This window comes from Grus americana, chromosome 8 (genome assembly GCF_028858705.1).
Source record: "Grus americana isolate bGruAme1 chromosome 8, bGruAme1.mat, whole genome shotgun sequence".
Taxonomy (NCBI): domain Eukaryota; kingdom Metazoa; phylum Chordata; class Aves; order Gruiformes; family Gruidae; genus Grus; species Grus americana.
In genome coordinates, this window is record NC_072859.1 from 4,011,158 (window position 1) to 4,030,260 (window position 19,103).

General features: G+C 44.7%; 1 protein-coding gene across 2 annotated transcripts in view; it reads right to left on the reverse strand.

Moving 5' to 3' along the window:
• The window catches only part of C8H1orf21 (chromosome 8 C1orf21 homolog), a 118,467-nt gene that overhangs the window by 8,566 nt on the left and 90,798 nt on the right, over positions 1 to 19,103 (reverse strand). For both annotated transcript variants that reach the window (XM_054832963.1, XM_054832964.1), the window contains exons 4-5: positions 4,593 to 4,669; positions 77 to 137 (exon numbers count right to left, since the gene is read on the reverse strand). In XM_054832963.1, the coding sequence (XP_054688938.1) occupies positions 77 to 137; positions 4,593 to 4,669 (138 nt within the window). The remainder of the gene's footprint in view (positions 1 to 76; positions 138 to 4,592; positions 4,670 to 19,103) is intronic.

Consider the following 19,103-nt stretch of genomic DNA (forward strand, 5'->3'; position numbering starts at 1 on the left):
TCCCTCCCCAAGGAGCTGGGAAACCCGCGCGTCCGCTCCCTGAGTGAAAACGTACGTTTACTTTATTGTGTCTTACCTTTTCAATTTTTTCATCAAGCATTCTGAAGAATTCTTGTTGGCTTTCAGAGATGTGCATGCTGAAAGGCAAAGGTAGAGTATCAGTACCGACAGGATTTCTTCCATTTTAAAACACCGACGGTGCAGTCCAGGGTTGTTGAGGGACTCGGCTGTAAGCTTTCACCACTGTGAAAAATAAATCACTTTATGCTTTCATCTACAATGATATTTTTTTAATTTTTGGGTTTTTTTTTTTTTTCCAGTTTGCCCACAGAAAAATTATAGTGCAACACTTGGAATGTGCCAGAACCAGGACACTAGGACTCGTGTGTATCTGGAAGAAGGAGACTATTCCCTTTTCCAGGCAGGCTGCAGAAACTTAATAGCCCGCTACCTTTCCTTGGGCCAGTGAGAGCCCCCTCTGTGCCGAGACAGAAGGTCTTCCAAGACTGCCAACCTCACCACCACAAAATGAGATGCCTGCAATGTGAGGTTAAAGCCTCGCACTGGAAGATCTGCCTGCCCTGCTACAGCTGGGCTCTGGACTCAACACCCAGGAACATCTACAAGTCCAGGGTGGTCCTTCTCCTCCCAGACGGGTGGTCCTTACTGCTCCCTGAGCAGACCCAGCCCGTTAATCACTTCAATTAACTCTGCAGCACTAAGAGGCTCAGAATTGGTGATAGGATTTTGCATTGGTGAAGAGGAAAATACTCTTATTTGTTGCCTGTAAAACGTCGATGGTGGCACAGGACAACGTGCCCTTCCCCAAGGGGGACCCGCAAGCTAAAAATACAGGAAGGTCGGATGCAAAGGAAAAGACAAGGAGACAAAGATGAGGATGCACAGCAGACGGTATTTGGGGTGTGTCTGCTTTATTTGTGTTAGGGGTGGTGAGAGCGTCCTTCCTGAAATACCAATATCCCTCCAGGAAGGTGAAGCTGGAGCATCCTTTGGAACCGCAGCAGGGAGGAGCGCCCATGGGGGGCTGGAGAAAAGCGCCAGGGACTCAATGTGGGACAAAAAAGGATGCAAAAAAGGAAGGATGGGAGATTGGTGCCAGTGCTAACAGTGATGCCAAATTTTCTCCGACACTAAAAGCTGGTTCGGCTTGCTGAATTCCCACCCCAGACTCCTCTTCCTCAGCCTGATCCTCTCAGCCGTAATGAGTTAATACTTCTCCCAAGTGCCCAACAACACGCTGCGCTTTCCTACAAAGCCCAGCATTGATACTTCACTTGCTATCGGGATGAACGTATACAATGATTTGCTTATACTGGACATAAATGAAGGCTCAGTTCGGAAGAGGAGGTCTCCAAAGTGGCATTAAAACCTAAAGCTGGCAATTCAGGAGAGGGAACAATTCGCCTTTCAGTGGCTGTGGGAGTTTTTGTCCCCAGCTGTCTGCCTGTCCCTCAGGTTCCTACCTCCACCTGAGATGGGGGGAAAAAAAATGCTTCTTTGGGGCAGCGGACCCCGTCACCTGCATATTCAGGTGTCTTGGAGAGGGGCTTTAGGGCAGCACAGCCCTTTCCGGGTAGGCAAGCAGTAGAAACATATTCTTGCCTTCGCAACATCATAGATCCAGTTTCTGATAAAATAGTGATACTGTCGTGACTCGCCCCAATCATAATTTATACAGAAACTGAAGGAAGGGGGGCGGAGGAGTATTGTGTTGCCACATATCTGGAAAGACCCACAGGAGGTTCTAAAGCCCTTGCAGGCCATGATCTTCAGCCAACCGTGTCCTGGGCTGCATCCCCAGCAGTGTGGCCAGCAGGTCGAGGGAGGTGATCCTGCCCCTCTACTCCGCTCTGGTGAGACCCCACCTGGAGTACTGTGTCCAGCTCTGGGGTCCCCAGGACAAGAAGGACATGGAGCTGTTGGAGAGATTCCAGAGGAGACCACAGAGATGATCCGAGGGCTGGAGCACCTCTGCTATGGAGATGGGCTGAGAGAGTTGGGGTTGTTCAGCCTGGAGAAGAGAAGGCTCCGAGGAGACCTTAGAGCACCTTCCAGTCCCTAAAGGGGCTCCAGGAAAGCTGGAGAGGGACTGGTGACAAGGGCAGGGAGTGACAGGACAAGGGGAATGGCCTGAAGCTGCAGGAGGGGAGATCTGGATGAGATGTGAGGCAGAAATCCTTCCCTGTGAGGGTGCTGAGGCCCTGGCACAGGTTGCCCAGAGAAGCTGTGGCTGCCCCTGGCTCCCTGGCAGTGTTCAAGGCCAGGTTGGATGGGGCTTTGGGCAACCTGGGCTAGTGGAAGATGTCCCTGGCGGAGGGGTGGAACTAGATGGGCTTTAAAGGTCCCTTCCAACCCAAACCGTTCTATGATTCCATGATCTAGCAGGGTAAATATGGTATGAAGTACTACTACTTTCATTTTATGCTTCAGGCTGTGTTACTCCATGAGTTACGACAATGTCTCAACATACTTAATGGGGCATATATGATGACTTTTCTAGTTAGAGATGTCAGCAGAGTCAGTTTTGAGGATGAACAAACAGAAGAATTGCCCGAGAGCTCAGGGCAGGGCGTGGGGATGAAGCCCCATGAAGGTACGGAAGGTACCGGCACTCGGTGCGAAAAGGAAGGACCAACCCCTCGACCTCTGTCAAAGACCCCCATAAATCTACTGCTGGCTCCTACGTACACTGGTTTTAGAGGCCAGGGCTCTAGATGTGAAAATCTCAATCCTCCTACAAATGGGAAGAGCCCTCACAACCTTACTTTTACAGCCGACATTTTAAACTCCCTCTGTTGCACATAAAATTGTCATTTGGTACGTAGTCCATGTTTTGTTTTGCAATAACACCTGTTCTCCAAGAACAGTCCTACAAGGTGTATCTCATGATTTATCTACTCATTTCCACTCTTTTAGTGAAGTAGCCCTTTTCCACCCAATGCCACCCCCATTGCAGTCAGAATTGTCATGGTTTTCAGATAACAAACCTTAAAAAAACCCCCGATAACAGATATTTGCTGACTTGGTGATTAGCAATTCAAACACACGTAGCCACTTTATAAACAGAAATCCAGTGATACATTGCGTAAATAGCAGAGGCTTGGGCAAACAGCAGAGGTTTTACCCAACAACCTAATATTACATCATTCTGTAACTCTCTGAGATGTTTTCTTAGTTTTGCAGGACTGTGACAGAAACATTCACCTCTACCAACACACCATCTTTAGGCTTTTTGGTAAATAAAGTCAGCTTTGATTTCTGCGGGGACTTTTAAAATCAGAGTTTGATCACAGTGTTGAAGGCCAGGTTGGATGGGGCTTTGGGCAACCTGGGCTAGTGGAGGGTGTCCCTGCCCATGGCAGGGGGGTGGAACCGGATGGGCTTTGAGGTCCCTTCCAACCTGAACCAGTGTGGGATTCTGTGAAATAATGGACCCCCGACCCCATGCAGTCCATCTGCCTTGGATGCAACCAGAAGAGATGACCCATCAAAAGAAACGTCCCTTTTTTAGCCCAGGCTGATTAGCCTCCTGTGAGAGCATCTCGAATACATCTCTGACCCTGCTGGGAAGGACCAAGCCACAGTAACGACATACAGCTTTGCTGAAGGGTGACTTCACCTCCCTGCTGTGAACTTCTTTGCAGTTACATCTGAAGCACTTGATTTTTCCTTCTGAAATGAGGCTGAATTACACTGTCAGTTGATCAGGAAATTACTGAAGTTTCCAGACTTGACACCGTGTGCAACACACTTGGTATGCAGCAAGTTTAAGTTAGCAAGTGCCCCAAAGGCACGGCATAAAGAATGGCATTTCCACTATTGTTCAAAATCCAACAGTAAAGCTTTATTGCTTCTTTGTTACGAACCCAATATATGGCTCCAAGTAATCTGTTATTTTCAATCCAATTAGTGATTAAAATGTAACGGTGATTTAGATAAGAAATGAGTTACTAATATCAATAACCAGCTCTGTCGCAGGAGTTAGGTATTCCATGGCATATGTAACGCTGACCGATCTCAGCCAGGGTACGGCACAGAACGGGAGCGAAGGATGGAACAACTCTCAGCTACAAAGCAACCGTCATTTTAAGAAACAACTTGACTGTTTTAAATGGAAGAAGTTTACCATTCCTAATCCCAGGCAGGATATCTGCTAACCTAAGCCAAGAGCTTCCCCCGTAGTAGCAACTACTCCCTGGGAACTTAACTGATAGTATTTAGGAACATTAGGGCATATATAATTTTGTTTATGTGTAAGCTGTATGGAAAGCTGAGAAGTAACACAGTATGGTACTCCTGTAAGGCAGGGCAAGATGCATCTCACGTCTTTTTAAGTCCTGCATCTTAGCCGTGCAAAGGAGAGGATGCTGCAGGGATGCCGGCACAAGCGTTGACCCTGTTGTCGGTATCGGAACGCAGGTGACCTTACCTCTTTTATTTCAATTGAGCATGGGTTTAGGGCTGCTGGAACCACCAAGTGGCTAGGCAATAACTGGGAATCTCACAGGTACTGCTTTATCCTGTGTTTATTTGTATTACGATTTAAAAAATAAATAAATAATTGAACTTACTTTGCTCTGGGTTGGTGTACTAATCCTGGGATCTCTTTATTAGATTTAAGTCTTACGTTTGAACTGGCACTTTTTTCCTGAAACACATAAGAGACACAACAGAGATACCGTCAGTATCTATGAAGTGCACAAAGCGCGACAGGCATTTGACATCATGGTGTCACACTGCGCTGGGTTCAGGCTCTTCCACCTGCACAACTGAATGGGAAAAGCTCATCAAAAATGAAATTAAAGGCAACACAATTGATGCAATGACCCCGAGCAGGCAATTTTTAAATGTCGTGGGCTCGGTGACCTGGGGAACTGCCTCTGGGTCACCGGGTGAAATCCATCCAGGAGGTGCAGTGATCAAACCCCACGCTGGCTAATAACTCTTCAGCGGTCCATGGAAAACGAGGTGTGCAGCTGCGGCTTGGCTCCTCGTAGAGTCGTATCGGTAACACCACCGACGGGCACCTTTAATGGAGCAAAGCCAAGCACTGAAAAGGCAGAGCCCCACTGTCACCCCAGACCTGTAGGTTTGCTCAGAACAGAGGTGAGAAACATTAGCGTCACGTGGAAAACGGTAGGTGGGAGAAAGTAGACATTAAACATGCCAGTGAGAAGAGCGGCAACGGCAGACTTGACCTGCTCAGCCAGAAAATTGGACACGAGGGGCCCAAGGAAGCAAACCAGAATATGTTTATAGACAAGAACACAACCATGTCCTCCTCAGATGACCAAAGCCATTAAAAACATCTTAAAAAAGGCAAGGGAAGAGTTTAGCTGAGAGCCAGCACTTCAAGATAACATCTTGTCTTCATGCCAAAAGCTTCTGCGAACCACAGCTTATTGCACACACGTATCTATTGTCTGCAAAAAACCTGGAGAAGGACACAGCCCCTGCCAGATCTTCCCAGCGCTGTGTGTCAGGGAAAGCTGCCGGTGGAGATGGGAGAGCGCTGAGTCAAAGCTTAGAGCTCACCCGCTCCACGAATCCATCTGAATTTCGTAGGCACATCATGCCCATGACAATTTAAGAAACGTAAACCCAAGAATTAGTGCTTTTGTGGGTAATTTTGGTGGTTTTGTTTTGTCTTATTTAGTCTTTGAATGTCTGAATCACAGAACATGATTTTTAAGAGGGCTATGAAATTGCTGAATTTAAAAAAAAAAAGAGGCTGTCTAGCAGTTAATATTTTAATGAATAATTCTACAAGGGCTGTAAACATCAACTGCCTCAGCATATTTAACACTGTTTAATGCATATCTTCTAATCCTCCTAAACAGAAAACGGTGTCGCGCGTGAAAACAACAGAGAGAAACAAGCCTTAACAAACGTCTCTGTATGTTTGTTACATCCCAGCAGCCACCGCCTGTCCGTGATCCCATGATGTCAAGTCAAAGCAGAACAGAAGATGAAACCACTTGCCTTCAAACCATCTTCTAATTTTAACAGCGTTAACTGGGGGTGACGATGTACATGCATGTTGTGTGTGTGGTGAACGTGCACATAGTCATACAACTCGTATGAGATGATGTATGACTCGTACGACTGTCAGCAAAATCAAAAGAGAGGGACGGGTCTCATGGAGAAGACACCAAACCCAGAGATCAGCTAAATCCCAACCTCACGCACCAGGTGAGCATTTATCCTCAAACCTGCTCCACCAGTTCGTTTGCCACAACGCAGAGGCACAAACCAGGAATGGTCCGCACTGCACATCTGGGATGGCACATCTGGATGCTCCAGTGGTAGGCACGTTCTGCAGCCGTAACGCCTCCTGCCCACCTACTGCAACACAAGGCGAATTTTGGGCTATCTTCTATCTCTGCATCCCATCACCCCGGGGCCGCAGACCCTTCCCCACCAAAAACCTGCTGCAAATCCACTGCCTCAATGAAAAAAGGGGAAGGGGAAGGGGAGCTCTGACGTACAGCTCCTGTGTCGGGAGCTGTGATAAATCGTGGTGGTGCAAACCTGGCTTTCCACTCCTCCACTTGTGGTTTGGCACCAGTGCAGCTCTATCAGTGGCTGGAAGCAGCACAACTCCCAGCTGCAAGAAACTGCTGTCACTTAGGAACAAAGAGAGAGACACGAGGAAAATACACGTTGCCTTCTCTCTGCGGGTCCCAGCGCAATATTCCAAATATTAACTGACTCAGAGAGGAAGAGGGAAATAAAATTTCAATTCACTTGACTTCACGATCCCGAAGTTTACTCTTTCCCTCCTAATGCTTCTGAAAATTAACACACCTCAATTATCTATTACTTACAATTCTTCTATTTAAGCAGAGAGTATGCCACCTTCTCCGTCTGTCGCTCAGCAGGAATGAACAGAAAAAGAGGAGTTAAGGAGAAAAATAAAACCCAACCAGGCCTCGAATTGGCTCGTTGCTTTGTTTATAGCTATTATTTATGGCAGTGATATTTCATTACACTGACCGAAATATTGGCTTTGATAAAAATAGATATTCGAAAATACTTCTTCCAAATACAAACAGAATACTTTTTTTCCCCATCACTCTGAAGACAAAGTGATTCATCAGAAATTAGTGGTTTGGATTCTGATATCGAGCTTATAAAAACACCCGAAATGCTTTAGCGTAGTCAGATTGCTCCTCCAGGCTGACTTGACTTTGGTTGAAGGGTCACTTCTTTCAGTCTAACCTCACTTTCTCCCTTACTTAACGTTAAATAAGTTATCGCGCATCAGCGGACCCGCAACTGGTTTTTAGAGTCCTAATCTGTTGCAAATAGATATTAATATGCAAAAGTTTGGGTTTAATCTAGCTCTGCTTATAAGGATTATTTATAGTAAATGCGGTAAATGACGCCTCACACCACAAGTTGAAAGTAAACCCTCCGGGATGCCGTACGTGGCCGGCGGCATTAGCTAGCCTACAGTAAAAAGGCGAACAGTGGACGTACAACTTGCCGTTATTTTGCAATTAATCATTACCAAGGTAAAGCTGTCATCCAATCAAGGTGATTTCATTTGATAGATTCGTTAATTATTGTTAATTCCTCCATAAAAGATGCACCCCATCAGAATTTTCAGGGCATTAACAGATGGCGGTGGCTCTGCTGCCAGCTGCTATTAAACACGGCAACAGCCACTACTGCCATTATAATGAAATATCTGTCAACATTTCCCTCGACGCTTCCCCTCTTGCAAACCCATCTCTAGAGACGCGTGAACTTCATCTGAAGTATTTTGCTTTTCTTCCCACGGCTGCCACAGACGGACTCAGGTGAGCCCGCTAGTAGTTCCTCTTCTCAGCTCTCTTAACACCCACGGCTTACTAGAGAAGGGTTTGATTTTTAAGAGATGCTTCCGTAAGTGCTAACGTATTTTATGAAAAGACTATAGGTCATTTTATGCGTTTTTAAAAAAATGATTCAACTGGCCAGGAAGCAATCAATTAAAGATGACGGCAGCAACTCTACTACCTAATCTAATGGCTGATTTTCATTAACTTGCAGTCACATTTTGGTCTTTAATTGTTCTTCCTCTGCAGTTACAATAATTAAACAAAAATACAACCAAATGGGGAAAAAAACCCCCCAAAATGGTAAAACTTAGTGTAAGTAAAATGGGGTTCTGAGTTTCAAGACTTTTTTTGGTGGAATTTGGGAAAGGCTGAAGTATCCAACTTGCAACTGTATCTTGGAGCCACCGATGTTTGAAGGTGGCACGTTCCCCCAGATCACCATCATTTTTAAGATGAATTCATCTCTATAGGTTTGCTACTAAAATATACCGCAGCTGACAGAAGCACCAAGGGTGCCTCCAGACAGCGATCGTGTGTTCCTCAATATCGGCGGTTTACAGCTATTCAAATATTTCTAAACCAATATCCCTGATTTATATCAAGAGGACACTTTTCTTCACAGGAGCCCACGGCGCCTTTCAAACTGCGTTCTGGAGCCATGTAATTCATCGTTAAAATCATTTAGGGGAAACCTGCAGTATTTATTTGCTTTTTATACCAGAAAGTACTCTTCGAAATAATTGCGTTTCAAAAGAAGGAAACCAAACGCATCAGTTAGAAATGGCATGAAAGATGAGATGTAAAATTTCGATGTGCCAGCCCAGCACTTTTTACCTCCCGCAGTTATGAGGACCAGCCTCAGGTAATAATATTTCACATGGACTGTCTTGATACATCAGGGTGCACCAGGGAGAAGTACTGACCTAAGAGATTTTACTCGAGTTTCCTTGCTTTATACGTACACGAGCGTTTATATTTTCTATTATCAGCTGGCAGGAAGAGAGCCTCTTCCTCTAGCTACCGAGAAGCAAAACCACCTGAAAATGTTATTTAGGATAACGTTGTAAGGAAGGGCAAATCAAACATTGAAAATCTCAGATGCTGGTCAAAGTAAATTATTCTTGGATCCAGTTTCATCAGAGGAATAACATTATCCCTGCCATAATGTATATGTGCGTATACGTTGTGCTGTCCAGAAGGGAGTCAAGGGCACGGTATGGATCACGTACGTTGGATGGTGCTGGCACAGGGAGTCCATTCTCCTCCTCCTATGCACGGCATGAGGGATGATGACAATCACGGTCCCCATCTGAGGATGGAGGTGGGTGCCCTCACGGGCTGAGCTTTGCAAAGCAGGCTGGAGAGGAGCTCCGCTTGCACACACCGAGCACCGGACAGAGTGCTCCAGATGTACACCAGCTCCAAGATATACACCGGACCCTAAAAAAATCTGAAAAATCCAACAAAAGTGTAAAGTTGGAAAAAAAAGAAGGAAAAAATACAAGGAAGAGGAAGGAGAAAGCTCCATCTGAAGAGAGTTGCAGGACTTCTCCTGCAGGACCTAAATATAGATGACCTCGGCCAAAGTTACTGGGCTTTGAGCTTTGATGGAGAACGTGATTAAAGAGCAGGGGGGGGAAGAAAAAAAGGCCAATCCCCACAACTAAAGGGTTTTCAAAGGGTTTTAATATTTACTACATCCAATAGCTACAACTTTTTAAATATCCCCGTCAGCTTTTCAACTCCTTCTCCCTCCCAGTCAATAACAGAAAGTCTGGACTAATTGGTTATGGTAATTCCAATTAATTCTGTCGAGTAACCAAATACCAGCAAAGCTGTAGATGAACTGAAATTTAGATACGGGAGCAGCTGGCGTGACGATGGGAAATTAAGGCAGGTAAACAGATGAAATTACAAATAAGGACCATAAATGATAAATAAGTATGACCAATAAATCCTCCAGGGAAACTCAAACCTTGCCATGCTGTTCCTTCTCACAGCTCTGTAGTTGGATCACCCCACACGTTTGAATCCTCTCCTCTCCTTATGGGCTGTGACACCAAGGTCCAGAAAAATAAAAACATGTATTTCTATCTCAAAGTTCTTTGCTGCAGACAGATTGCTAAACTTCAAGGCGTCCCCTACAGAAAATGAGGGGTGTGATCACTTGAAAAACGCCTCCGTTTTGACAAGCGAGGTTCACATCGCCCTAAACATCAGGGTTTCTGGCTCCTTCAGCCTCCGTGGTACTCCAAAAGGTCCACCAGGATAAGAAAATGAACATCGCAGACATAAATAAAGCCAAAACAACCATACCTACAGCACTGCATGAAGTTTCATTTCAAATGTGAAATTATCTTGCTCGTCCAGGTAATTAAAGCTTGGGTTTCACAGGGAATGGGAACACGAGCAGGAAGCAGAAGAAGGGACACGTCTCCAAGATGTCCAGCGGGAAGCAATGAAGTTGAGGAACATCCCCTCTAAAAACAACTTTGCAAAAGGCTGAAAACTGTCCCTCACCAGAAATTAGGGTGACATGGGATTTCTTGAGGGCACAAAGAATACTTGCTTACATGGGAAGAAATACTGCAAATAAAATGCCGTGGGCAGAAAGGAGACCCGCTCTCCAACTCTCATTAATACACCAAATCTTTAATGGCTTTGGTACTTTAGAGTGGTTGAAAGTTTCATCTAGCAAATAAAAAATAGATGGAGAAAAGTTAAAAACTGCATTACTGAGAACTTACAAGGCTAGGCTGACTCCTGAGGAAACTTCAGAGGTTTTAGGGCACTTGGCAACAAAAACTGCAACAAACCTTTCGTTTTTGCAGGTATGTCGCTCTTCTGGACCATGAAGCCACCCTGGATATCAAAACCCGGCTCAAAAATTAGCTTTCTGCTTATGAAGCCTGTGCCGTCAATTATTGTCTCTCTAACAAGCTTTTACAGAAATATAGCTATTTATAGTAAATGTATATATTACTCACGCTCTCAAGTTTTTCATGCGCGTCTCCCGAAGGCAGTTTTCCACCAAGCGTAATAACGTGGAAAGAGCTGGTGTTAAGCAGGAAACAAAAGTATTGCGTGAAGCCTATAAAACATTTATGGCCAGGAATAAACGGCGTAGGCAGTCCGAAGAGTAACCCGGTGCATTAGGCAGCCCGTCTGCAGCAGGGCACGTAGCCGTTAGGTTCTGCTTCGAGAAGGCACTTTGCTGGAACGGCAAGCGGGTTATTGCTACTACAATTTTTGCAGAGCTTTTTATTGGGATGGTTTTGGAGAGCTTTATGTCCTTCAAAGATATACGAGAGAACATATCTAGAGAACGAGATGTGCCCTGTTTCGTAGCTTTTTTAAATAGCCAGGACAAAAATTTCAGCAACTGTAGAGACTTTTGGAATGTTGGTTTTCTAAAAGTAAAACTCAACTTTTTCAGCCTGTTTTTGGGGCATGCTCTACACTTGCCCTTTGGAAAAGTCAATTCCCTGCAAGATGCCTCCACATTAGGCACAGGCGAGCAAAGCCTCTGAGATCTTCCTGCGCTGTCCAAACCAACCAAGACTGATGACCCGCCATGCGCACGTATGCTACCTCACTGCCTTGATACTAAGTTCTCCCTTATGTTTTAGGTTGGGCTCGTTGAGATGACGGTGACCAGCAAACAGCCACTTTGAGGAGGCGTTAAAAATAACGCTTGGCTCCCTCCCTCTGCAAAACAACAGTATGTTGATGGTGTCTCCTCTCGTAGAGTCTGCAGTTACACCGGTTGCTGGCTTTTATCTGCAAATTGCAAGTTTGAGTAGACTATGTTCATCACGCTTTCCTTATTACGTCCAAGCAGTTCCATAAAGTGCACTGAGATCCTCCTAGATGTTAGGACAACGAGAGCATCCCGTTAGCCCAGTCTTAACGGGGGATTTTGCAGGATACACGTAAGATACTTTTTCCCTTCTTGTTCAAACCTGAGATTTACAAAGAATGGAATGAGAAGGGAAAGCAGTGAAAGAAAACGTCCTTCTGGGTTTGGTCTTTACAATTAACAGAAGAGGGGAAACTGCACTAATTAGAAAATACAGTGCGAATGAAAAGACACAGTTAAGCCAAACGTAAACAAAATGGTAGCAAGAAACCTTGATCAAGGTACACCTGCGAAGTGAGATGACAGAAACCTGCGAGTACCGCTGCTCATCAATACAAATACATTTGCAACAGGAAGGGTTTGGGCATTCAGAGCCTATAGGGATGAGTCTCATAAATACAACAACTATCTCCGCTAACACGCGGGGACTCTCACACCAGTTATTCCCACAATGTGTTTCCAGTTCCCAGAGATTGACATCATGGGAAATAGGGGAAACACCTCCAAACGTGTGGCACATCAGACGCCGCACGCGGCATGCTCACGCAGATGGACGCTGCTGGCTAACCACAATTCCCACTTGCGGGGCTGTGCTGCTAACAAAGGGAAAAAACCCATTTCACCGCCTGTTCCAAACCGGCAAGAATTCCCGACAATAAGCTCTCACTCTCCCGGCACCGTCCAAGGCTCAAATTTTTAGATTTTTGGTAGATTGCAATTATGTAAATGTCATTGCTGGAACATATTTTCGATGTCTGGATTTTGCTCCTCTCAGCATCTGTTCTATTTGCATTAATTCTCAAATTTGCACAAAGCGTAAGATTTAAGACCCAAGAGAATGAAGTTATAGTTCTTGCTACGTGGCAAATTTCAGCGAGCGTGGGTAAAATGTACATTTTAAAGGACATAATAGTTTGAATATTATTAAATATGACATATGTACTATGACACACATGAGAAGTATTATGGCTGCAGGAGGAGCCTTAAATCTGATTTATATATTTTGTACCATCTTTTCATTGTTTTGGCTAGCTGTTACTTTTGAATAGTAGAAAAAATGATTCTTATTTCACAAAGAATATAGTAGCCTGCTCACTTACTGAGTTTCCAGTCCTCAGATGTATAAGCACGGATTTTGTCTGGATTCTCCAAAGAAAATTATCTGAGAGTAATACTGAGAATAGGTATCACATACATCGGAATGAAAGACAATCATAAATGGAGTGAAAATTTTATAAGCCGTTTAAATCAGTAGCGGAGGCTGGGTTTTTAAGTGTTTATCTCCTCTAAGTTTCCTTAGAAAAAGAGCAGATAAATAAGCACGTCTCCTCAGTGTTAGCAAGAAGAGGCACCAACACGTAAATATATTCCATCGAGGATGTACGAAACCAGCTTTGATGCTCAAGATGCTGCAGATCAGAGGAAGATATCCAAGCCCATATTGGGTGTAGCACTAGCTTAAAATCCAGTTACGGGCCTGGAAATACTCATGTTCAACATTGAAGATGTCGAATATTTAAGAGTCCCAAAATAACTGTATGCCTGTTATGGCCTTTCCTGTCCTGTTCATCATCTCACCTTCTGCATCACCTTTTCTCAAAACCACCCCTCAGAGGTGGGAGAGGACATGGAGAAGACTCAAAATGAGCTCTGCCCTCCTTTTCCGGAAAGCAGCAAATCTTTTCCGCAGGAAAGCGTCCGTGCCAGCCGAGCACGGCTGCTGTGCATCAGCCCCAGCAGTGGCAATGGCCACGAAACAGCGTCGGGATACGGCGTCTGCTCCCTTGGGAGGGACTGGCCAGGGAAAAGGAGGTCTCATACGCCGTGTGAGATCAGGCCGGCCAGGGATGGATCACAAAATTTCAATTTCACCCGCAAAATTTCAACGGCTCCTTGATCAGAACATGAAATAGCATTGTGAAACTCTACAAGATTTGTCTCCTGAAAGCTTCACGTGGTGTCAACCTCCACGAAAGGAAAATATTTCAAAATTATCACCTAATTGCATGACCTGAGGGCATGTATAAAGACCACTTCAACAGATTTCTGTCTGATCTGTTCTCCGAACTCCTATCCCTGCAGGTTTTCTCGACAGCCTGTCTTTCATTTTGCCACTTCCCTAGAAGTTCAAACGTTTATCCTTCTACCCAGCCTAAATCCTCACCTGACGTCGTCTTGCATCTCTCAGTGGTAACAGAGAAAAACGGATTGTCATGCCTTTTAAAGGAACCTTTTATATATCGGGTGAGTTGCGTTTCCTTCTGTATTTTTAGGCTAAACAAATCAATTCCTTCCATCTTCCATTACAGCTGACGTTTGCTAAACCTCCTATTCTTGTCACTCCCCTCTGGGCTCCTTCCCACCTGCCTACATCTTTCCTACAGAGCACACTTCCAATTTCAGTCGCAGTATTTAAAGCCTCGCTGAAGTCAGGATGTATCACGCGTATTGCCGTATTTAAGAGCAAGAGAAGCTCCTGTTTTCAACGCGGTATCTCAAACCAGCGAGGCTAACCTACCGTATTCAGAGATGGCATTTCTCTGCCTGCAGCAGCCCTATCTGCGACTCGTAAGCAAATGGACGGAAGCTGCGTGTGGGTCTACCAACTCTTTTTACTGTCGAGGTTTCCCTAAAAAAAGGAAAGTACATTTATTTTGAAAAGCAGGTTAGATCATGTATTTGGAGATGAGAGAGCCCAACTGCTTCAAAACCAGAGGCAGCTTCGGTTCACATCTCTCCAACTTCCGCGAGCCCTCTCTGAACGTACTCATTTTGTCACTGTAAATCATGGCTTGCCGCTGAAATATCATTAAGTTTTATTACCACATGTACAGGGGACATCTGTACGCCGTGCATTCATACGTCAAAAAAATGAGATAAATAAACGCTGAAGGAGAAATAAACTGAGCTCAACTTCTCTAATGGGTACATAAAACTTGTGGTACTTTACTCAAGATCTCTCTCAAGCCAAAAAGCTGGTGGGGATGATCTCTCTTCCTGCCTCAATTCTTGGATTATTTAACAAAATCATTATTGGTGCTAAAAGAATTATCAGAAAGCAAACTATCCGCACGTTCCACGACTCCCAGTCTGACAAGTCTTCCTAAAACTAACAAAAATCACATGCAACAAGCAAAACAGGCATTCTTAAATCACTGCAATTTTGCTATTTCTAATCGAGACCAGCTTCCAAGTCTGCAAGTTGATCTCCAGCCATTTGCAGATGCCGAGTTTTAACACACACTATTTTCTTTTCAAGTCAGGTGAGTGCAAAGATAAGAAAAGCACCTGTAAAGTTTAGTAGGGTTGTCCCATCACAGGAATGTTCAGAGAACGATGGCCGGGCACGTCACTACCAAGCGGTGCGGCACTGCCAACCGCAAAAGCTTTCCGCCCAAGTCAGAACTACACTTTGATAGCATGTTCATAGGCACGGTACTTGCAACGAGGAGAAAACTGGGGGTTAGTATGGAAATACTGTCTCATTTTTCACTGCGGCGGTGCAGTATTAGCATTCAATTACTTCCCTACACTTAATTAACTCCTTGTTTAATCTTAATGTGATAATGAGAACTTTAATTCAAACCATATACCACATCAATGATCCTAACAGCAAAAATAGATTTTATTAAAGTCACCAAAGCCCCATAATCCCTCTGCCTTTTTATAACACTATGAGCCATATAAAAAGCGCAGCAGCTGCAACAGGCCAAGAATCTTCCCTGATTGCTACTAAGAACATTAACAAATAAAATCTATTTTGAAATCAAAATCAGTAAGCTGTGATTAGTATTTCTCACTTGTTCATCTCTGGCAAAACGAAGAGCAGCAGAGACATGGCGATCAGGGCTTTCTGCAGACCCTATACCTGTGTTCAACCAAAGACCATGTCAGGGCTTTTCTTCTGTCAAAACTTTCAGCTTTTGACCAGCCCAGAGCAGAGACCCATGACGTGCGTTCCTTCCTTGGCCTTTCTCCAGCCCACATTTTGTGAACTGTTAAAAACAGACCAGAGACCTAGCAAGACCTAGACCATCAAAACCTAGCAAGGAGAACACTTGACCTTCAGGCAGGCTTATCAACTCTGTCAGGAACACCAACAAATAGATTGTATAACTTCTACAAAGACAACTGGAGACACTGTGCTTGGCGCTCAACAGCCAAATCTGACAACCCAAAACTTCTCAACCTGAAGGACTGCAAAAGCAGTTTTGACACAAACTGAGGCATGAACTGCGCGTCAGGATCACTTTTTCCCCTACCAGGTAAATGCAGAACTGCTCTCACTCCATGACTCTGTTCACGAAAAGCACAGCCTCCCACATCACTGAGGCCACGGGACGTGATGGAGCATGACCCTAAAGAATCATGTGCTTAAATTCATTCTTAGAAGTTTTCCTGATGTAAGCTTCAAGCAGGACACACTTTGCTCCTGGATGTACAAAGCACTTAAGGGTCCGTTTCATCTCACGGAGGTGCCTAAATCCTCCTTAGGTCAACGGTGCATATGCCCATAAAGCTGCTCTCCTGAATCACAGTCTGCACAACTCCTCCAGCAGAAGACCACACGTGCTGAAGACTAATTTTGCAGCTATTAAACATCATGACGACAACGAATGACTTTATGCTGGAAGGACTCCTTGTGATACTGCTCTGTGTGTTTAAAACAGCTGGGTATGGCACGCGGGGAAAGCAAGCCGAAGGGGAAGACGGGCAACCAACCAGTCACAGGAACAGCCTGGAGGCCAGCTCAAGAAGCCTGTGCCACATAAAGGTAGAACTGATAAAATAACCTTCACTGGAGAAAGGAAGGGCAAACAGGAGATGGGGGAACACAAGAGGAACGCACATTTTATGATGTTTAAACCTCACTTAAACCAACAGCAATCAACCGAGTGTAATGAGCAGAAGGACATACGCTCCTTCCAGCCAAGACTCCTCTACTCGTTTCTTCGAAATGAAACACGGGCAAGTCACGCATCACCCTAAACTTGCAGCTATAAATAAGCAAGTAGTAACATTGCACCATCCTATTAACGTTCTAGGACCATTAAAGCCTTTCTGTTACTACGTACAGAGCCTGCTCCTTTGCCTCGGCAAATGCAACGGCCTCGCTGTGCGCTGCTTACAGGTACTTGCATCAAACCTGTGAGCTCCTACGCCCAGGGTCTCTTCTCCAGCCCACCTACATACTTTCCCGCTGCTCAGTGCTGAGAGAGCCATCTGTGCTTACACCAACCTCGGACCGAGCCGGCGCACAGCTATTTCCCCCATCCACTCACTTCTGAAAGAGCACGTTAAGCAGCTCGTTAACCGGCTGGCGGGTGCAGAGAACGCTCAGGACATTATCAAGGCTTATCTGGGAAAGACAAACACTTCGATGACTACGTGGTATCCTCTTAATCATCAAATTCGGAGTTTAGCTTAAGCCCCAAATTCCTGGAGCTTAAAATCACTTTCAATTAATATTAAAAGCCATGCTGTTGCAAGCTTGCTGGGAGGGCGGCTTCTGGTCTCCCAGATCCCCCAAGGGACCATGGGGAGCTGCCCGACCACCTCCACGGACATTCAGCACATGCTCTCCTGGACCACTCAGAAACTCTGGTCAACATTTATCACACAATATATGCTGAGAGAATATTTTTCAATATTGAAAGGTATTTACTTATCTCTTGGTAGGTCCCTCTCTCATTAATAGTGTAGTTTCACAGTCAATTTATGGTCATTCCACTGAGGTCTGCCACTAAAAGCGTCCCAGCCATGCACTTTGGGTACACTCCTGCCAAGAACAGGACTCCTCTGGCCCTGTAAGGAGTCCCATTAACTCCCTGATCTGCCTGAAAATAACACTTCAAATCTTTTTCGCAGGGTTCATTTGGAACGGTGCAGCCTGCCGAGTGCCAAAGCACAGGGAGAAAACTTTTCCCCTCCCTTGGTTTCCACCTCAAAGCTCACCTCTTTGGAAAGCTGTGCACCGTTACTCGTTCTCCTCCGTTCCCACTCCTACCTTGTCAGCCTTTATTTACTGCTGTATGAACGCTGCTGTGAGCAGGAACAAAGATGTCTCTATTGTAGTCGACTCGTGGCTTTGCATTCCCATGATAGCCTTCTCCTTCCCTTTTCTCCTCCCCACGAAGTACCTTTGCAAAGACTTTAAATTATGCAGCTTGGGTCTGTGCGTGATTATAAATAGCGCACGGCTGCAAAGAAAGTTCCAGAGGAGAAACCACAGGTATCAGGAGTAAGTCCTACCTCCCAAACGTTCAAGAAATTGGACTTCCCAAAGGAATTATGAAAGCAAAATTCCCAGTGTGATTATCTTGCTGAAAGACAAAAGGCTCTTTCAGGCGTTTTGTTTAAAATTACTTACCACCTAAGTATTGGTTAAAACATTTTTGAATGACTATTTCTCACAAAACCCAGAATACAGTGAATCATTTCAAGACAAGAAAAATAATATAATAACAAGTAACACGCTTTAATTCTACATGCTGTACTCTGCCTCTTGTTATATTTGGTCTAAGCGATCAGCCTACTGTAAAAGCCAGCCAAGAATTCCTCAAGCCCTGCCAGAGCTAGAAATACTGGCCAGAAATATTTGTCATATCACAGCTCGGTTTGCAAAAAGTAAGATGCTGGACTTCCACAGCCAGGAAAATACAAGGTGCAAAGGACAATAAAAAATGGACTTATTTAATATTGTTGGAATGCATCAGATCAAATGAACCCAAGTGCTCTTAATCCTGTAGGACTGCAGCACGACAAATACACTTCATTTAGGTACTCAGTCCCCGTGAGTCAAATCAGTCTGGAAGATTCAACCACGCAACTGCTGGATGTTATTCAATTAGCATGAGGCAATGATTTCCAGTCCTCAGCAACCGAGGCAGCCTTCTCCTTTAGAGAGCCAGACGGTTTTACCTTGGATTAAATTTATTGATTTTTCCACTGTGTATAAATAACAGCGTCGTCAGGCAATTTCAGATGAGTTCAGCGACCGCAGTATTAATGGATTTTGCTAATTTTTTCAAAGGACTCACAAAATACAAAACAACGGTGTCTTATAATTAGGTGTAACTGCAGAGGCAGCTTCTGCAATATATATATCTCCAAGAAAAATGGGTTGACATGCCCTTAAGAAGTTTGGGCTTTATATTTACTTACTGTAGGGTACGATATCTTCAGCCACAGCCAGTCCTACTCATTTCAGCGAGCCTACCTGGTGCGGTAAGCCCTGCTCCCAGGAGAAGGGTACCAGGAGGAATGAGTATCTCTCAAAGAAACCGTACCTCTTTGCTGTTTCAGTCAGGACTCAGACCTTCACCAATTCTAGTCAAGGGAAGATGTACAAGCCTAACAAACTAGGAAATCAGGAAAATATTAGGAACAAACCCTAA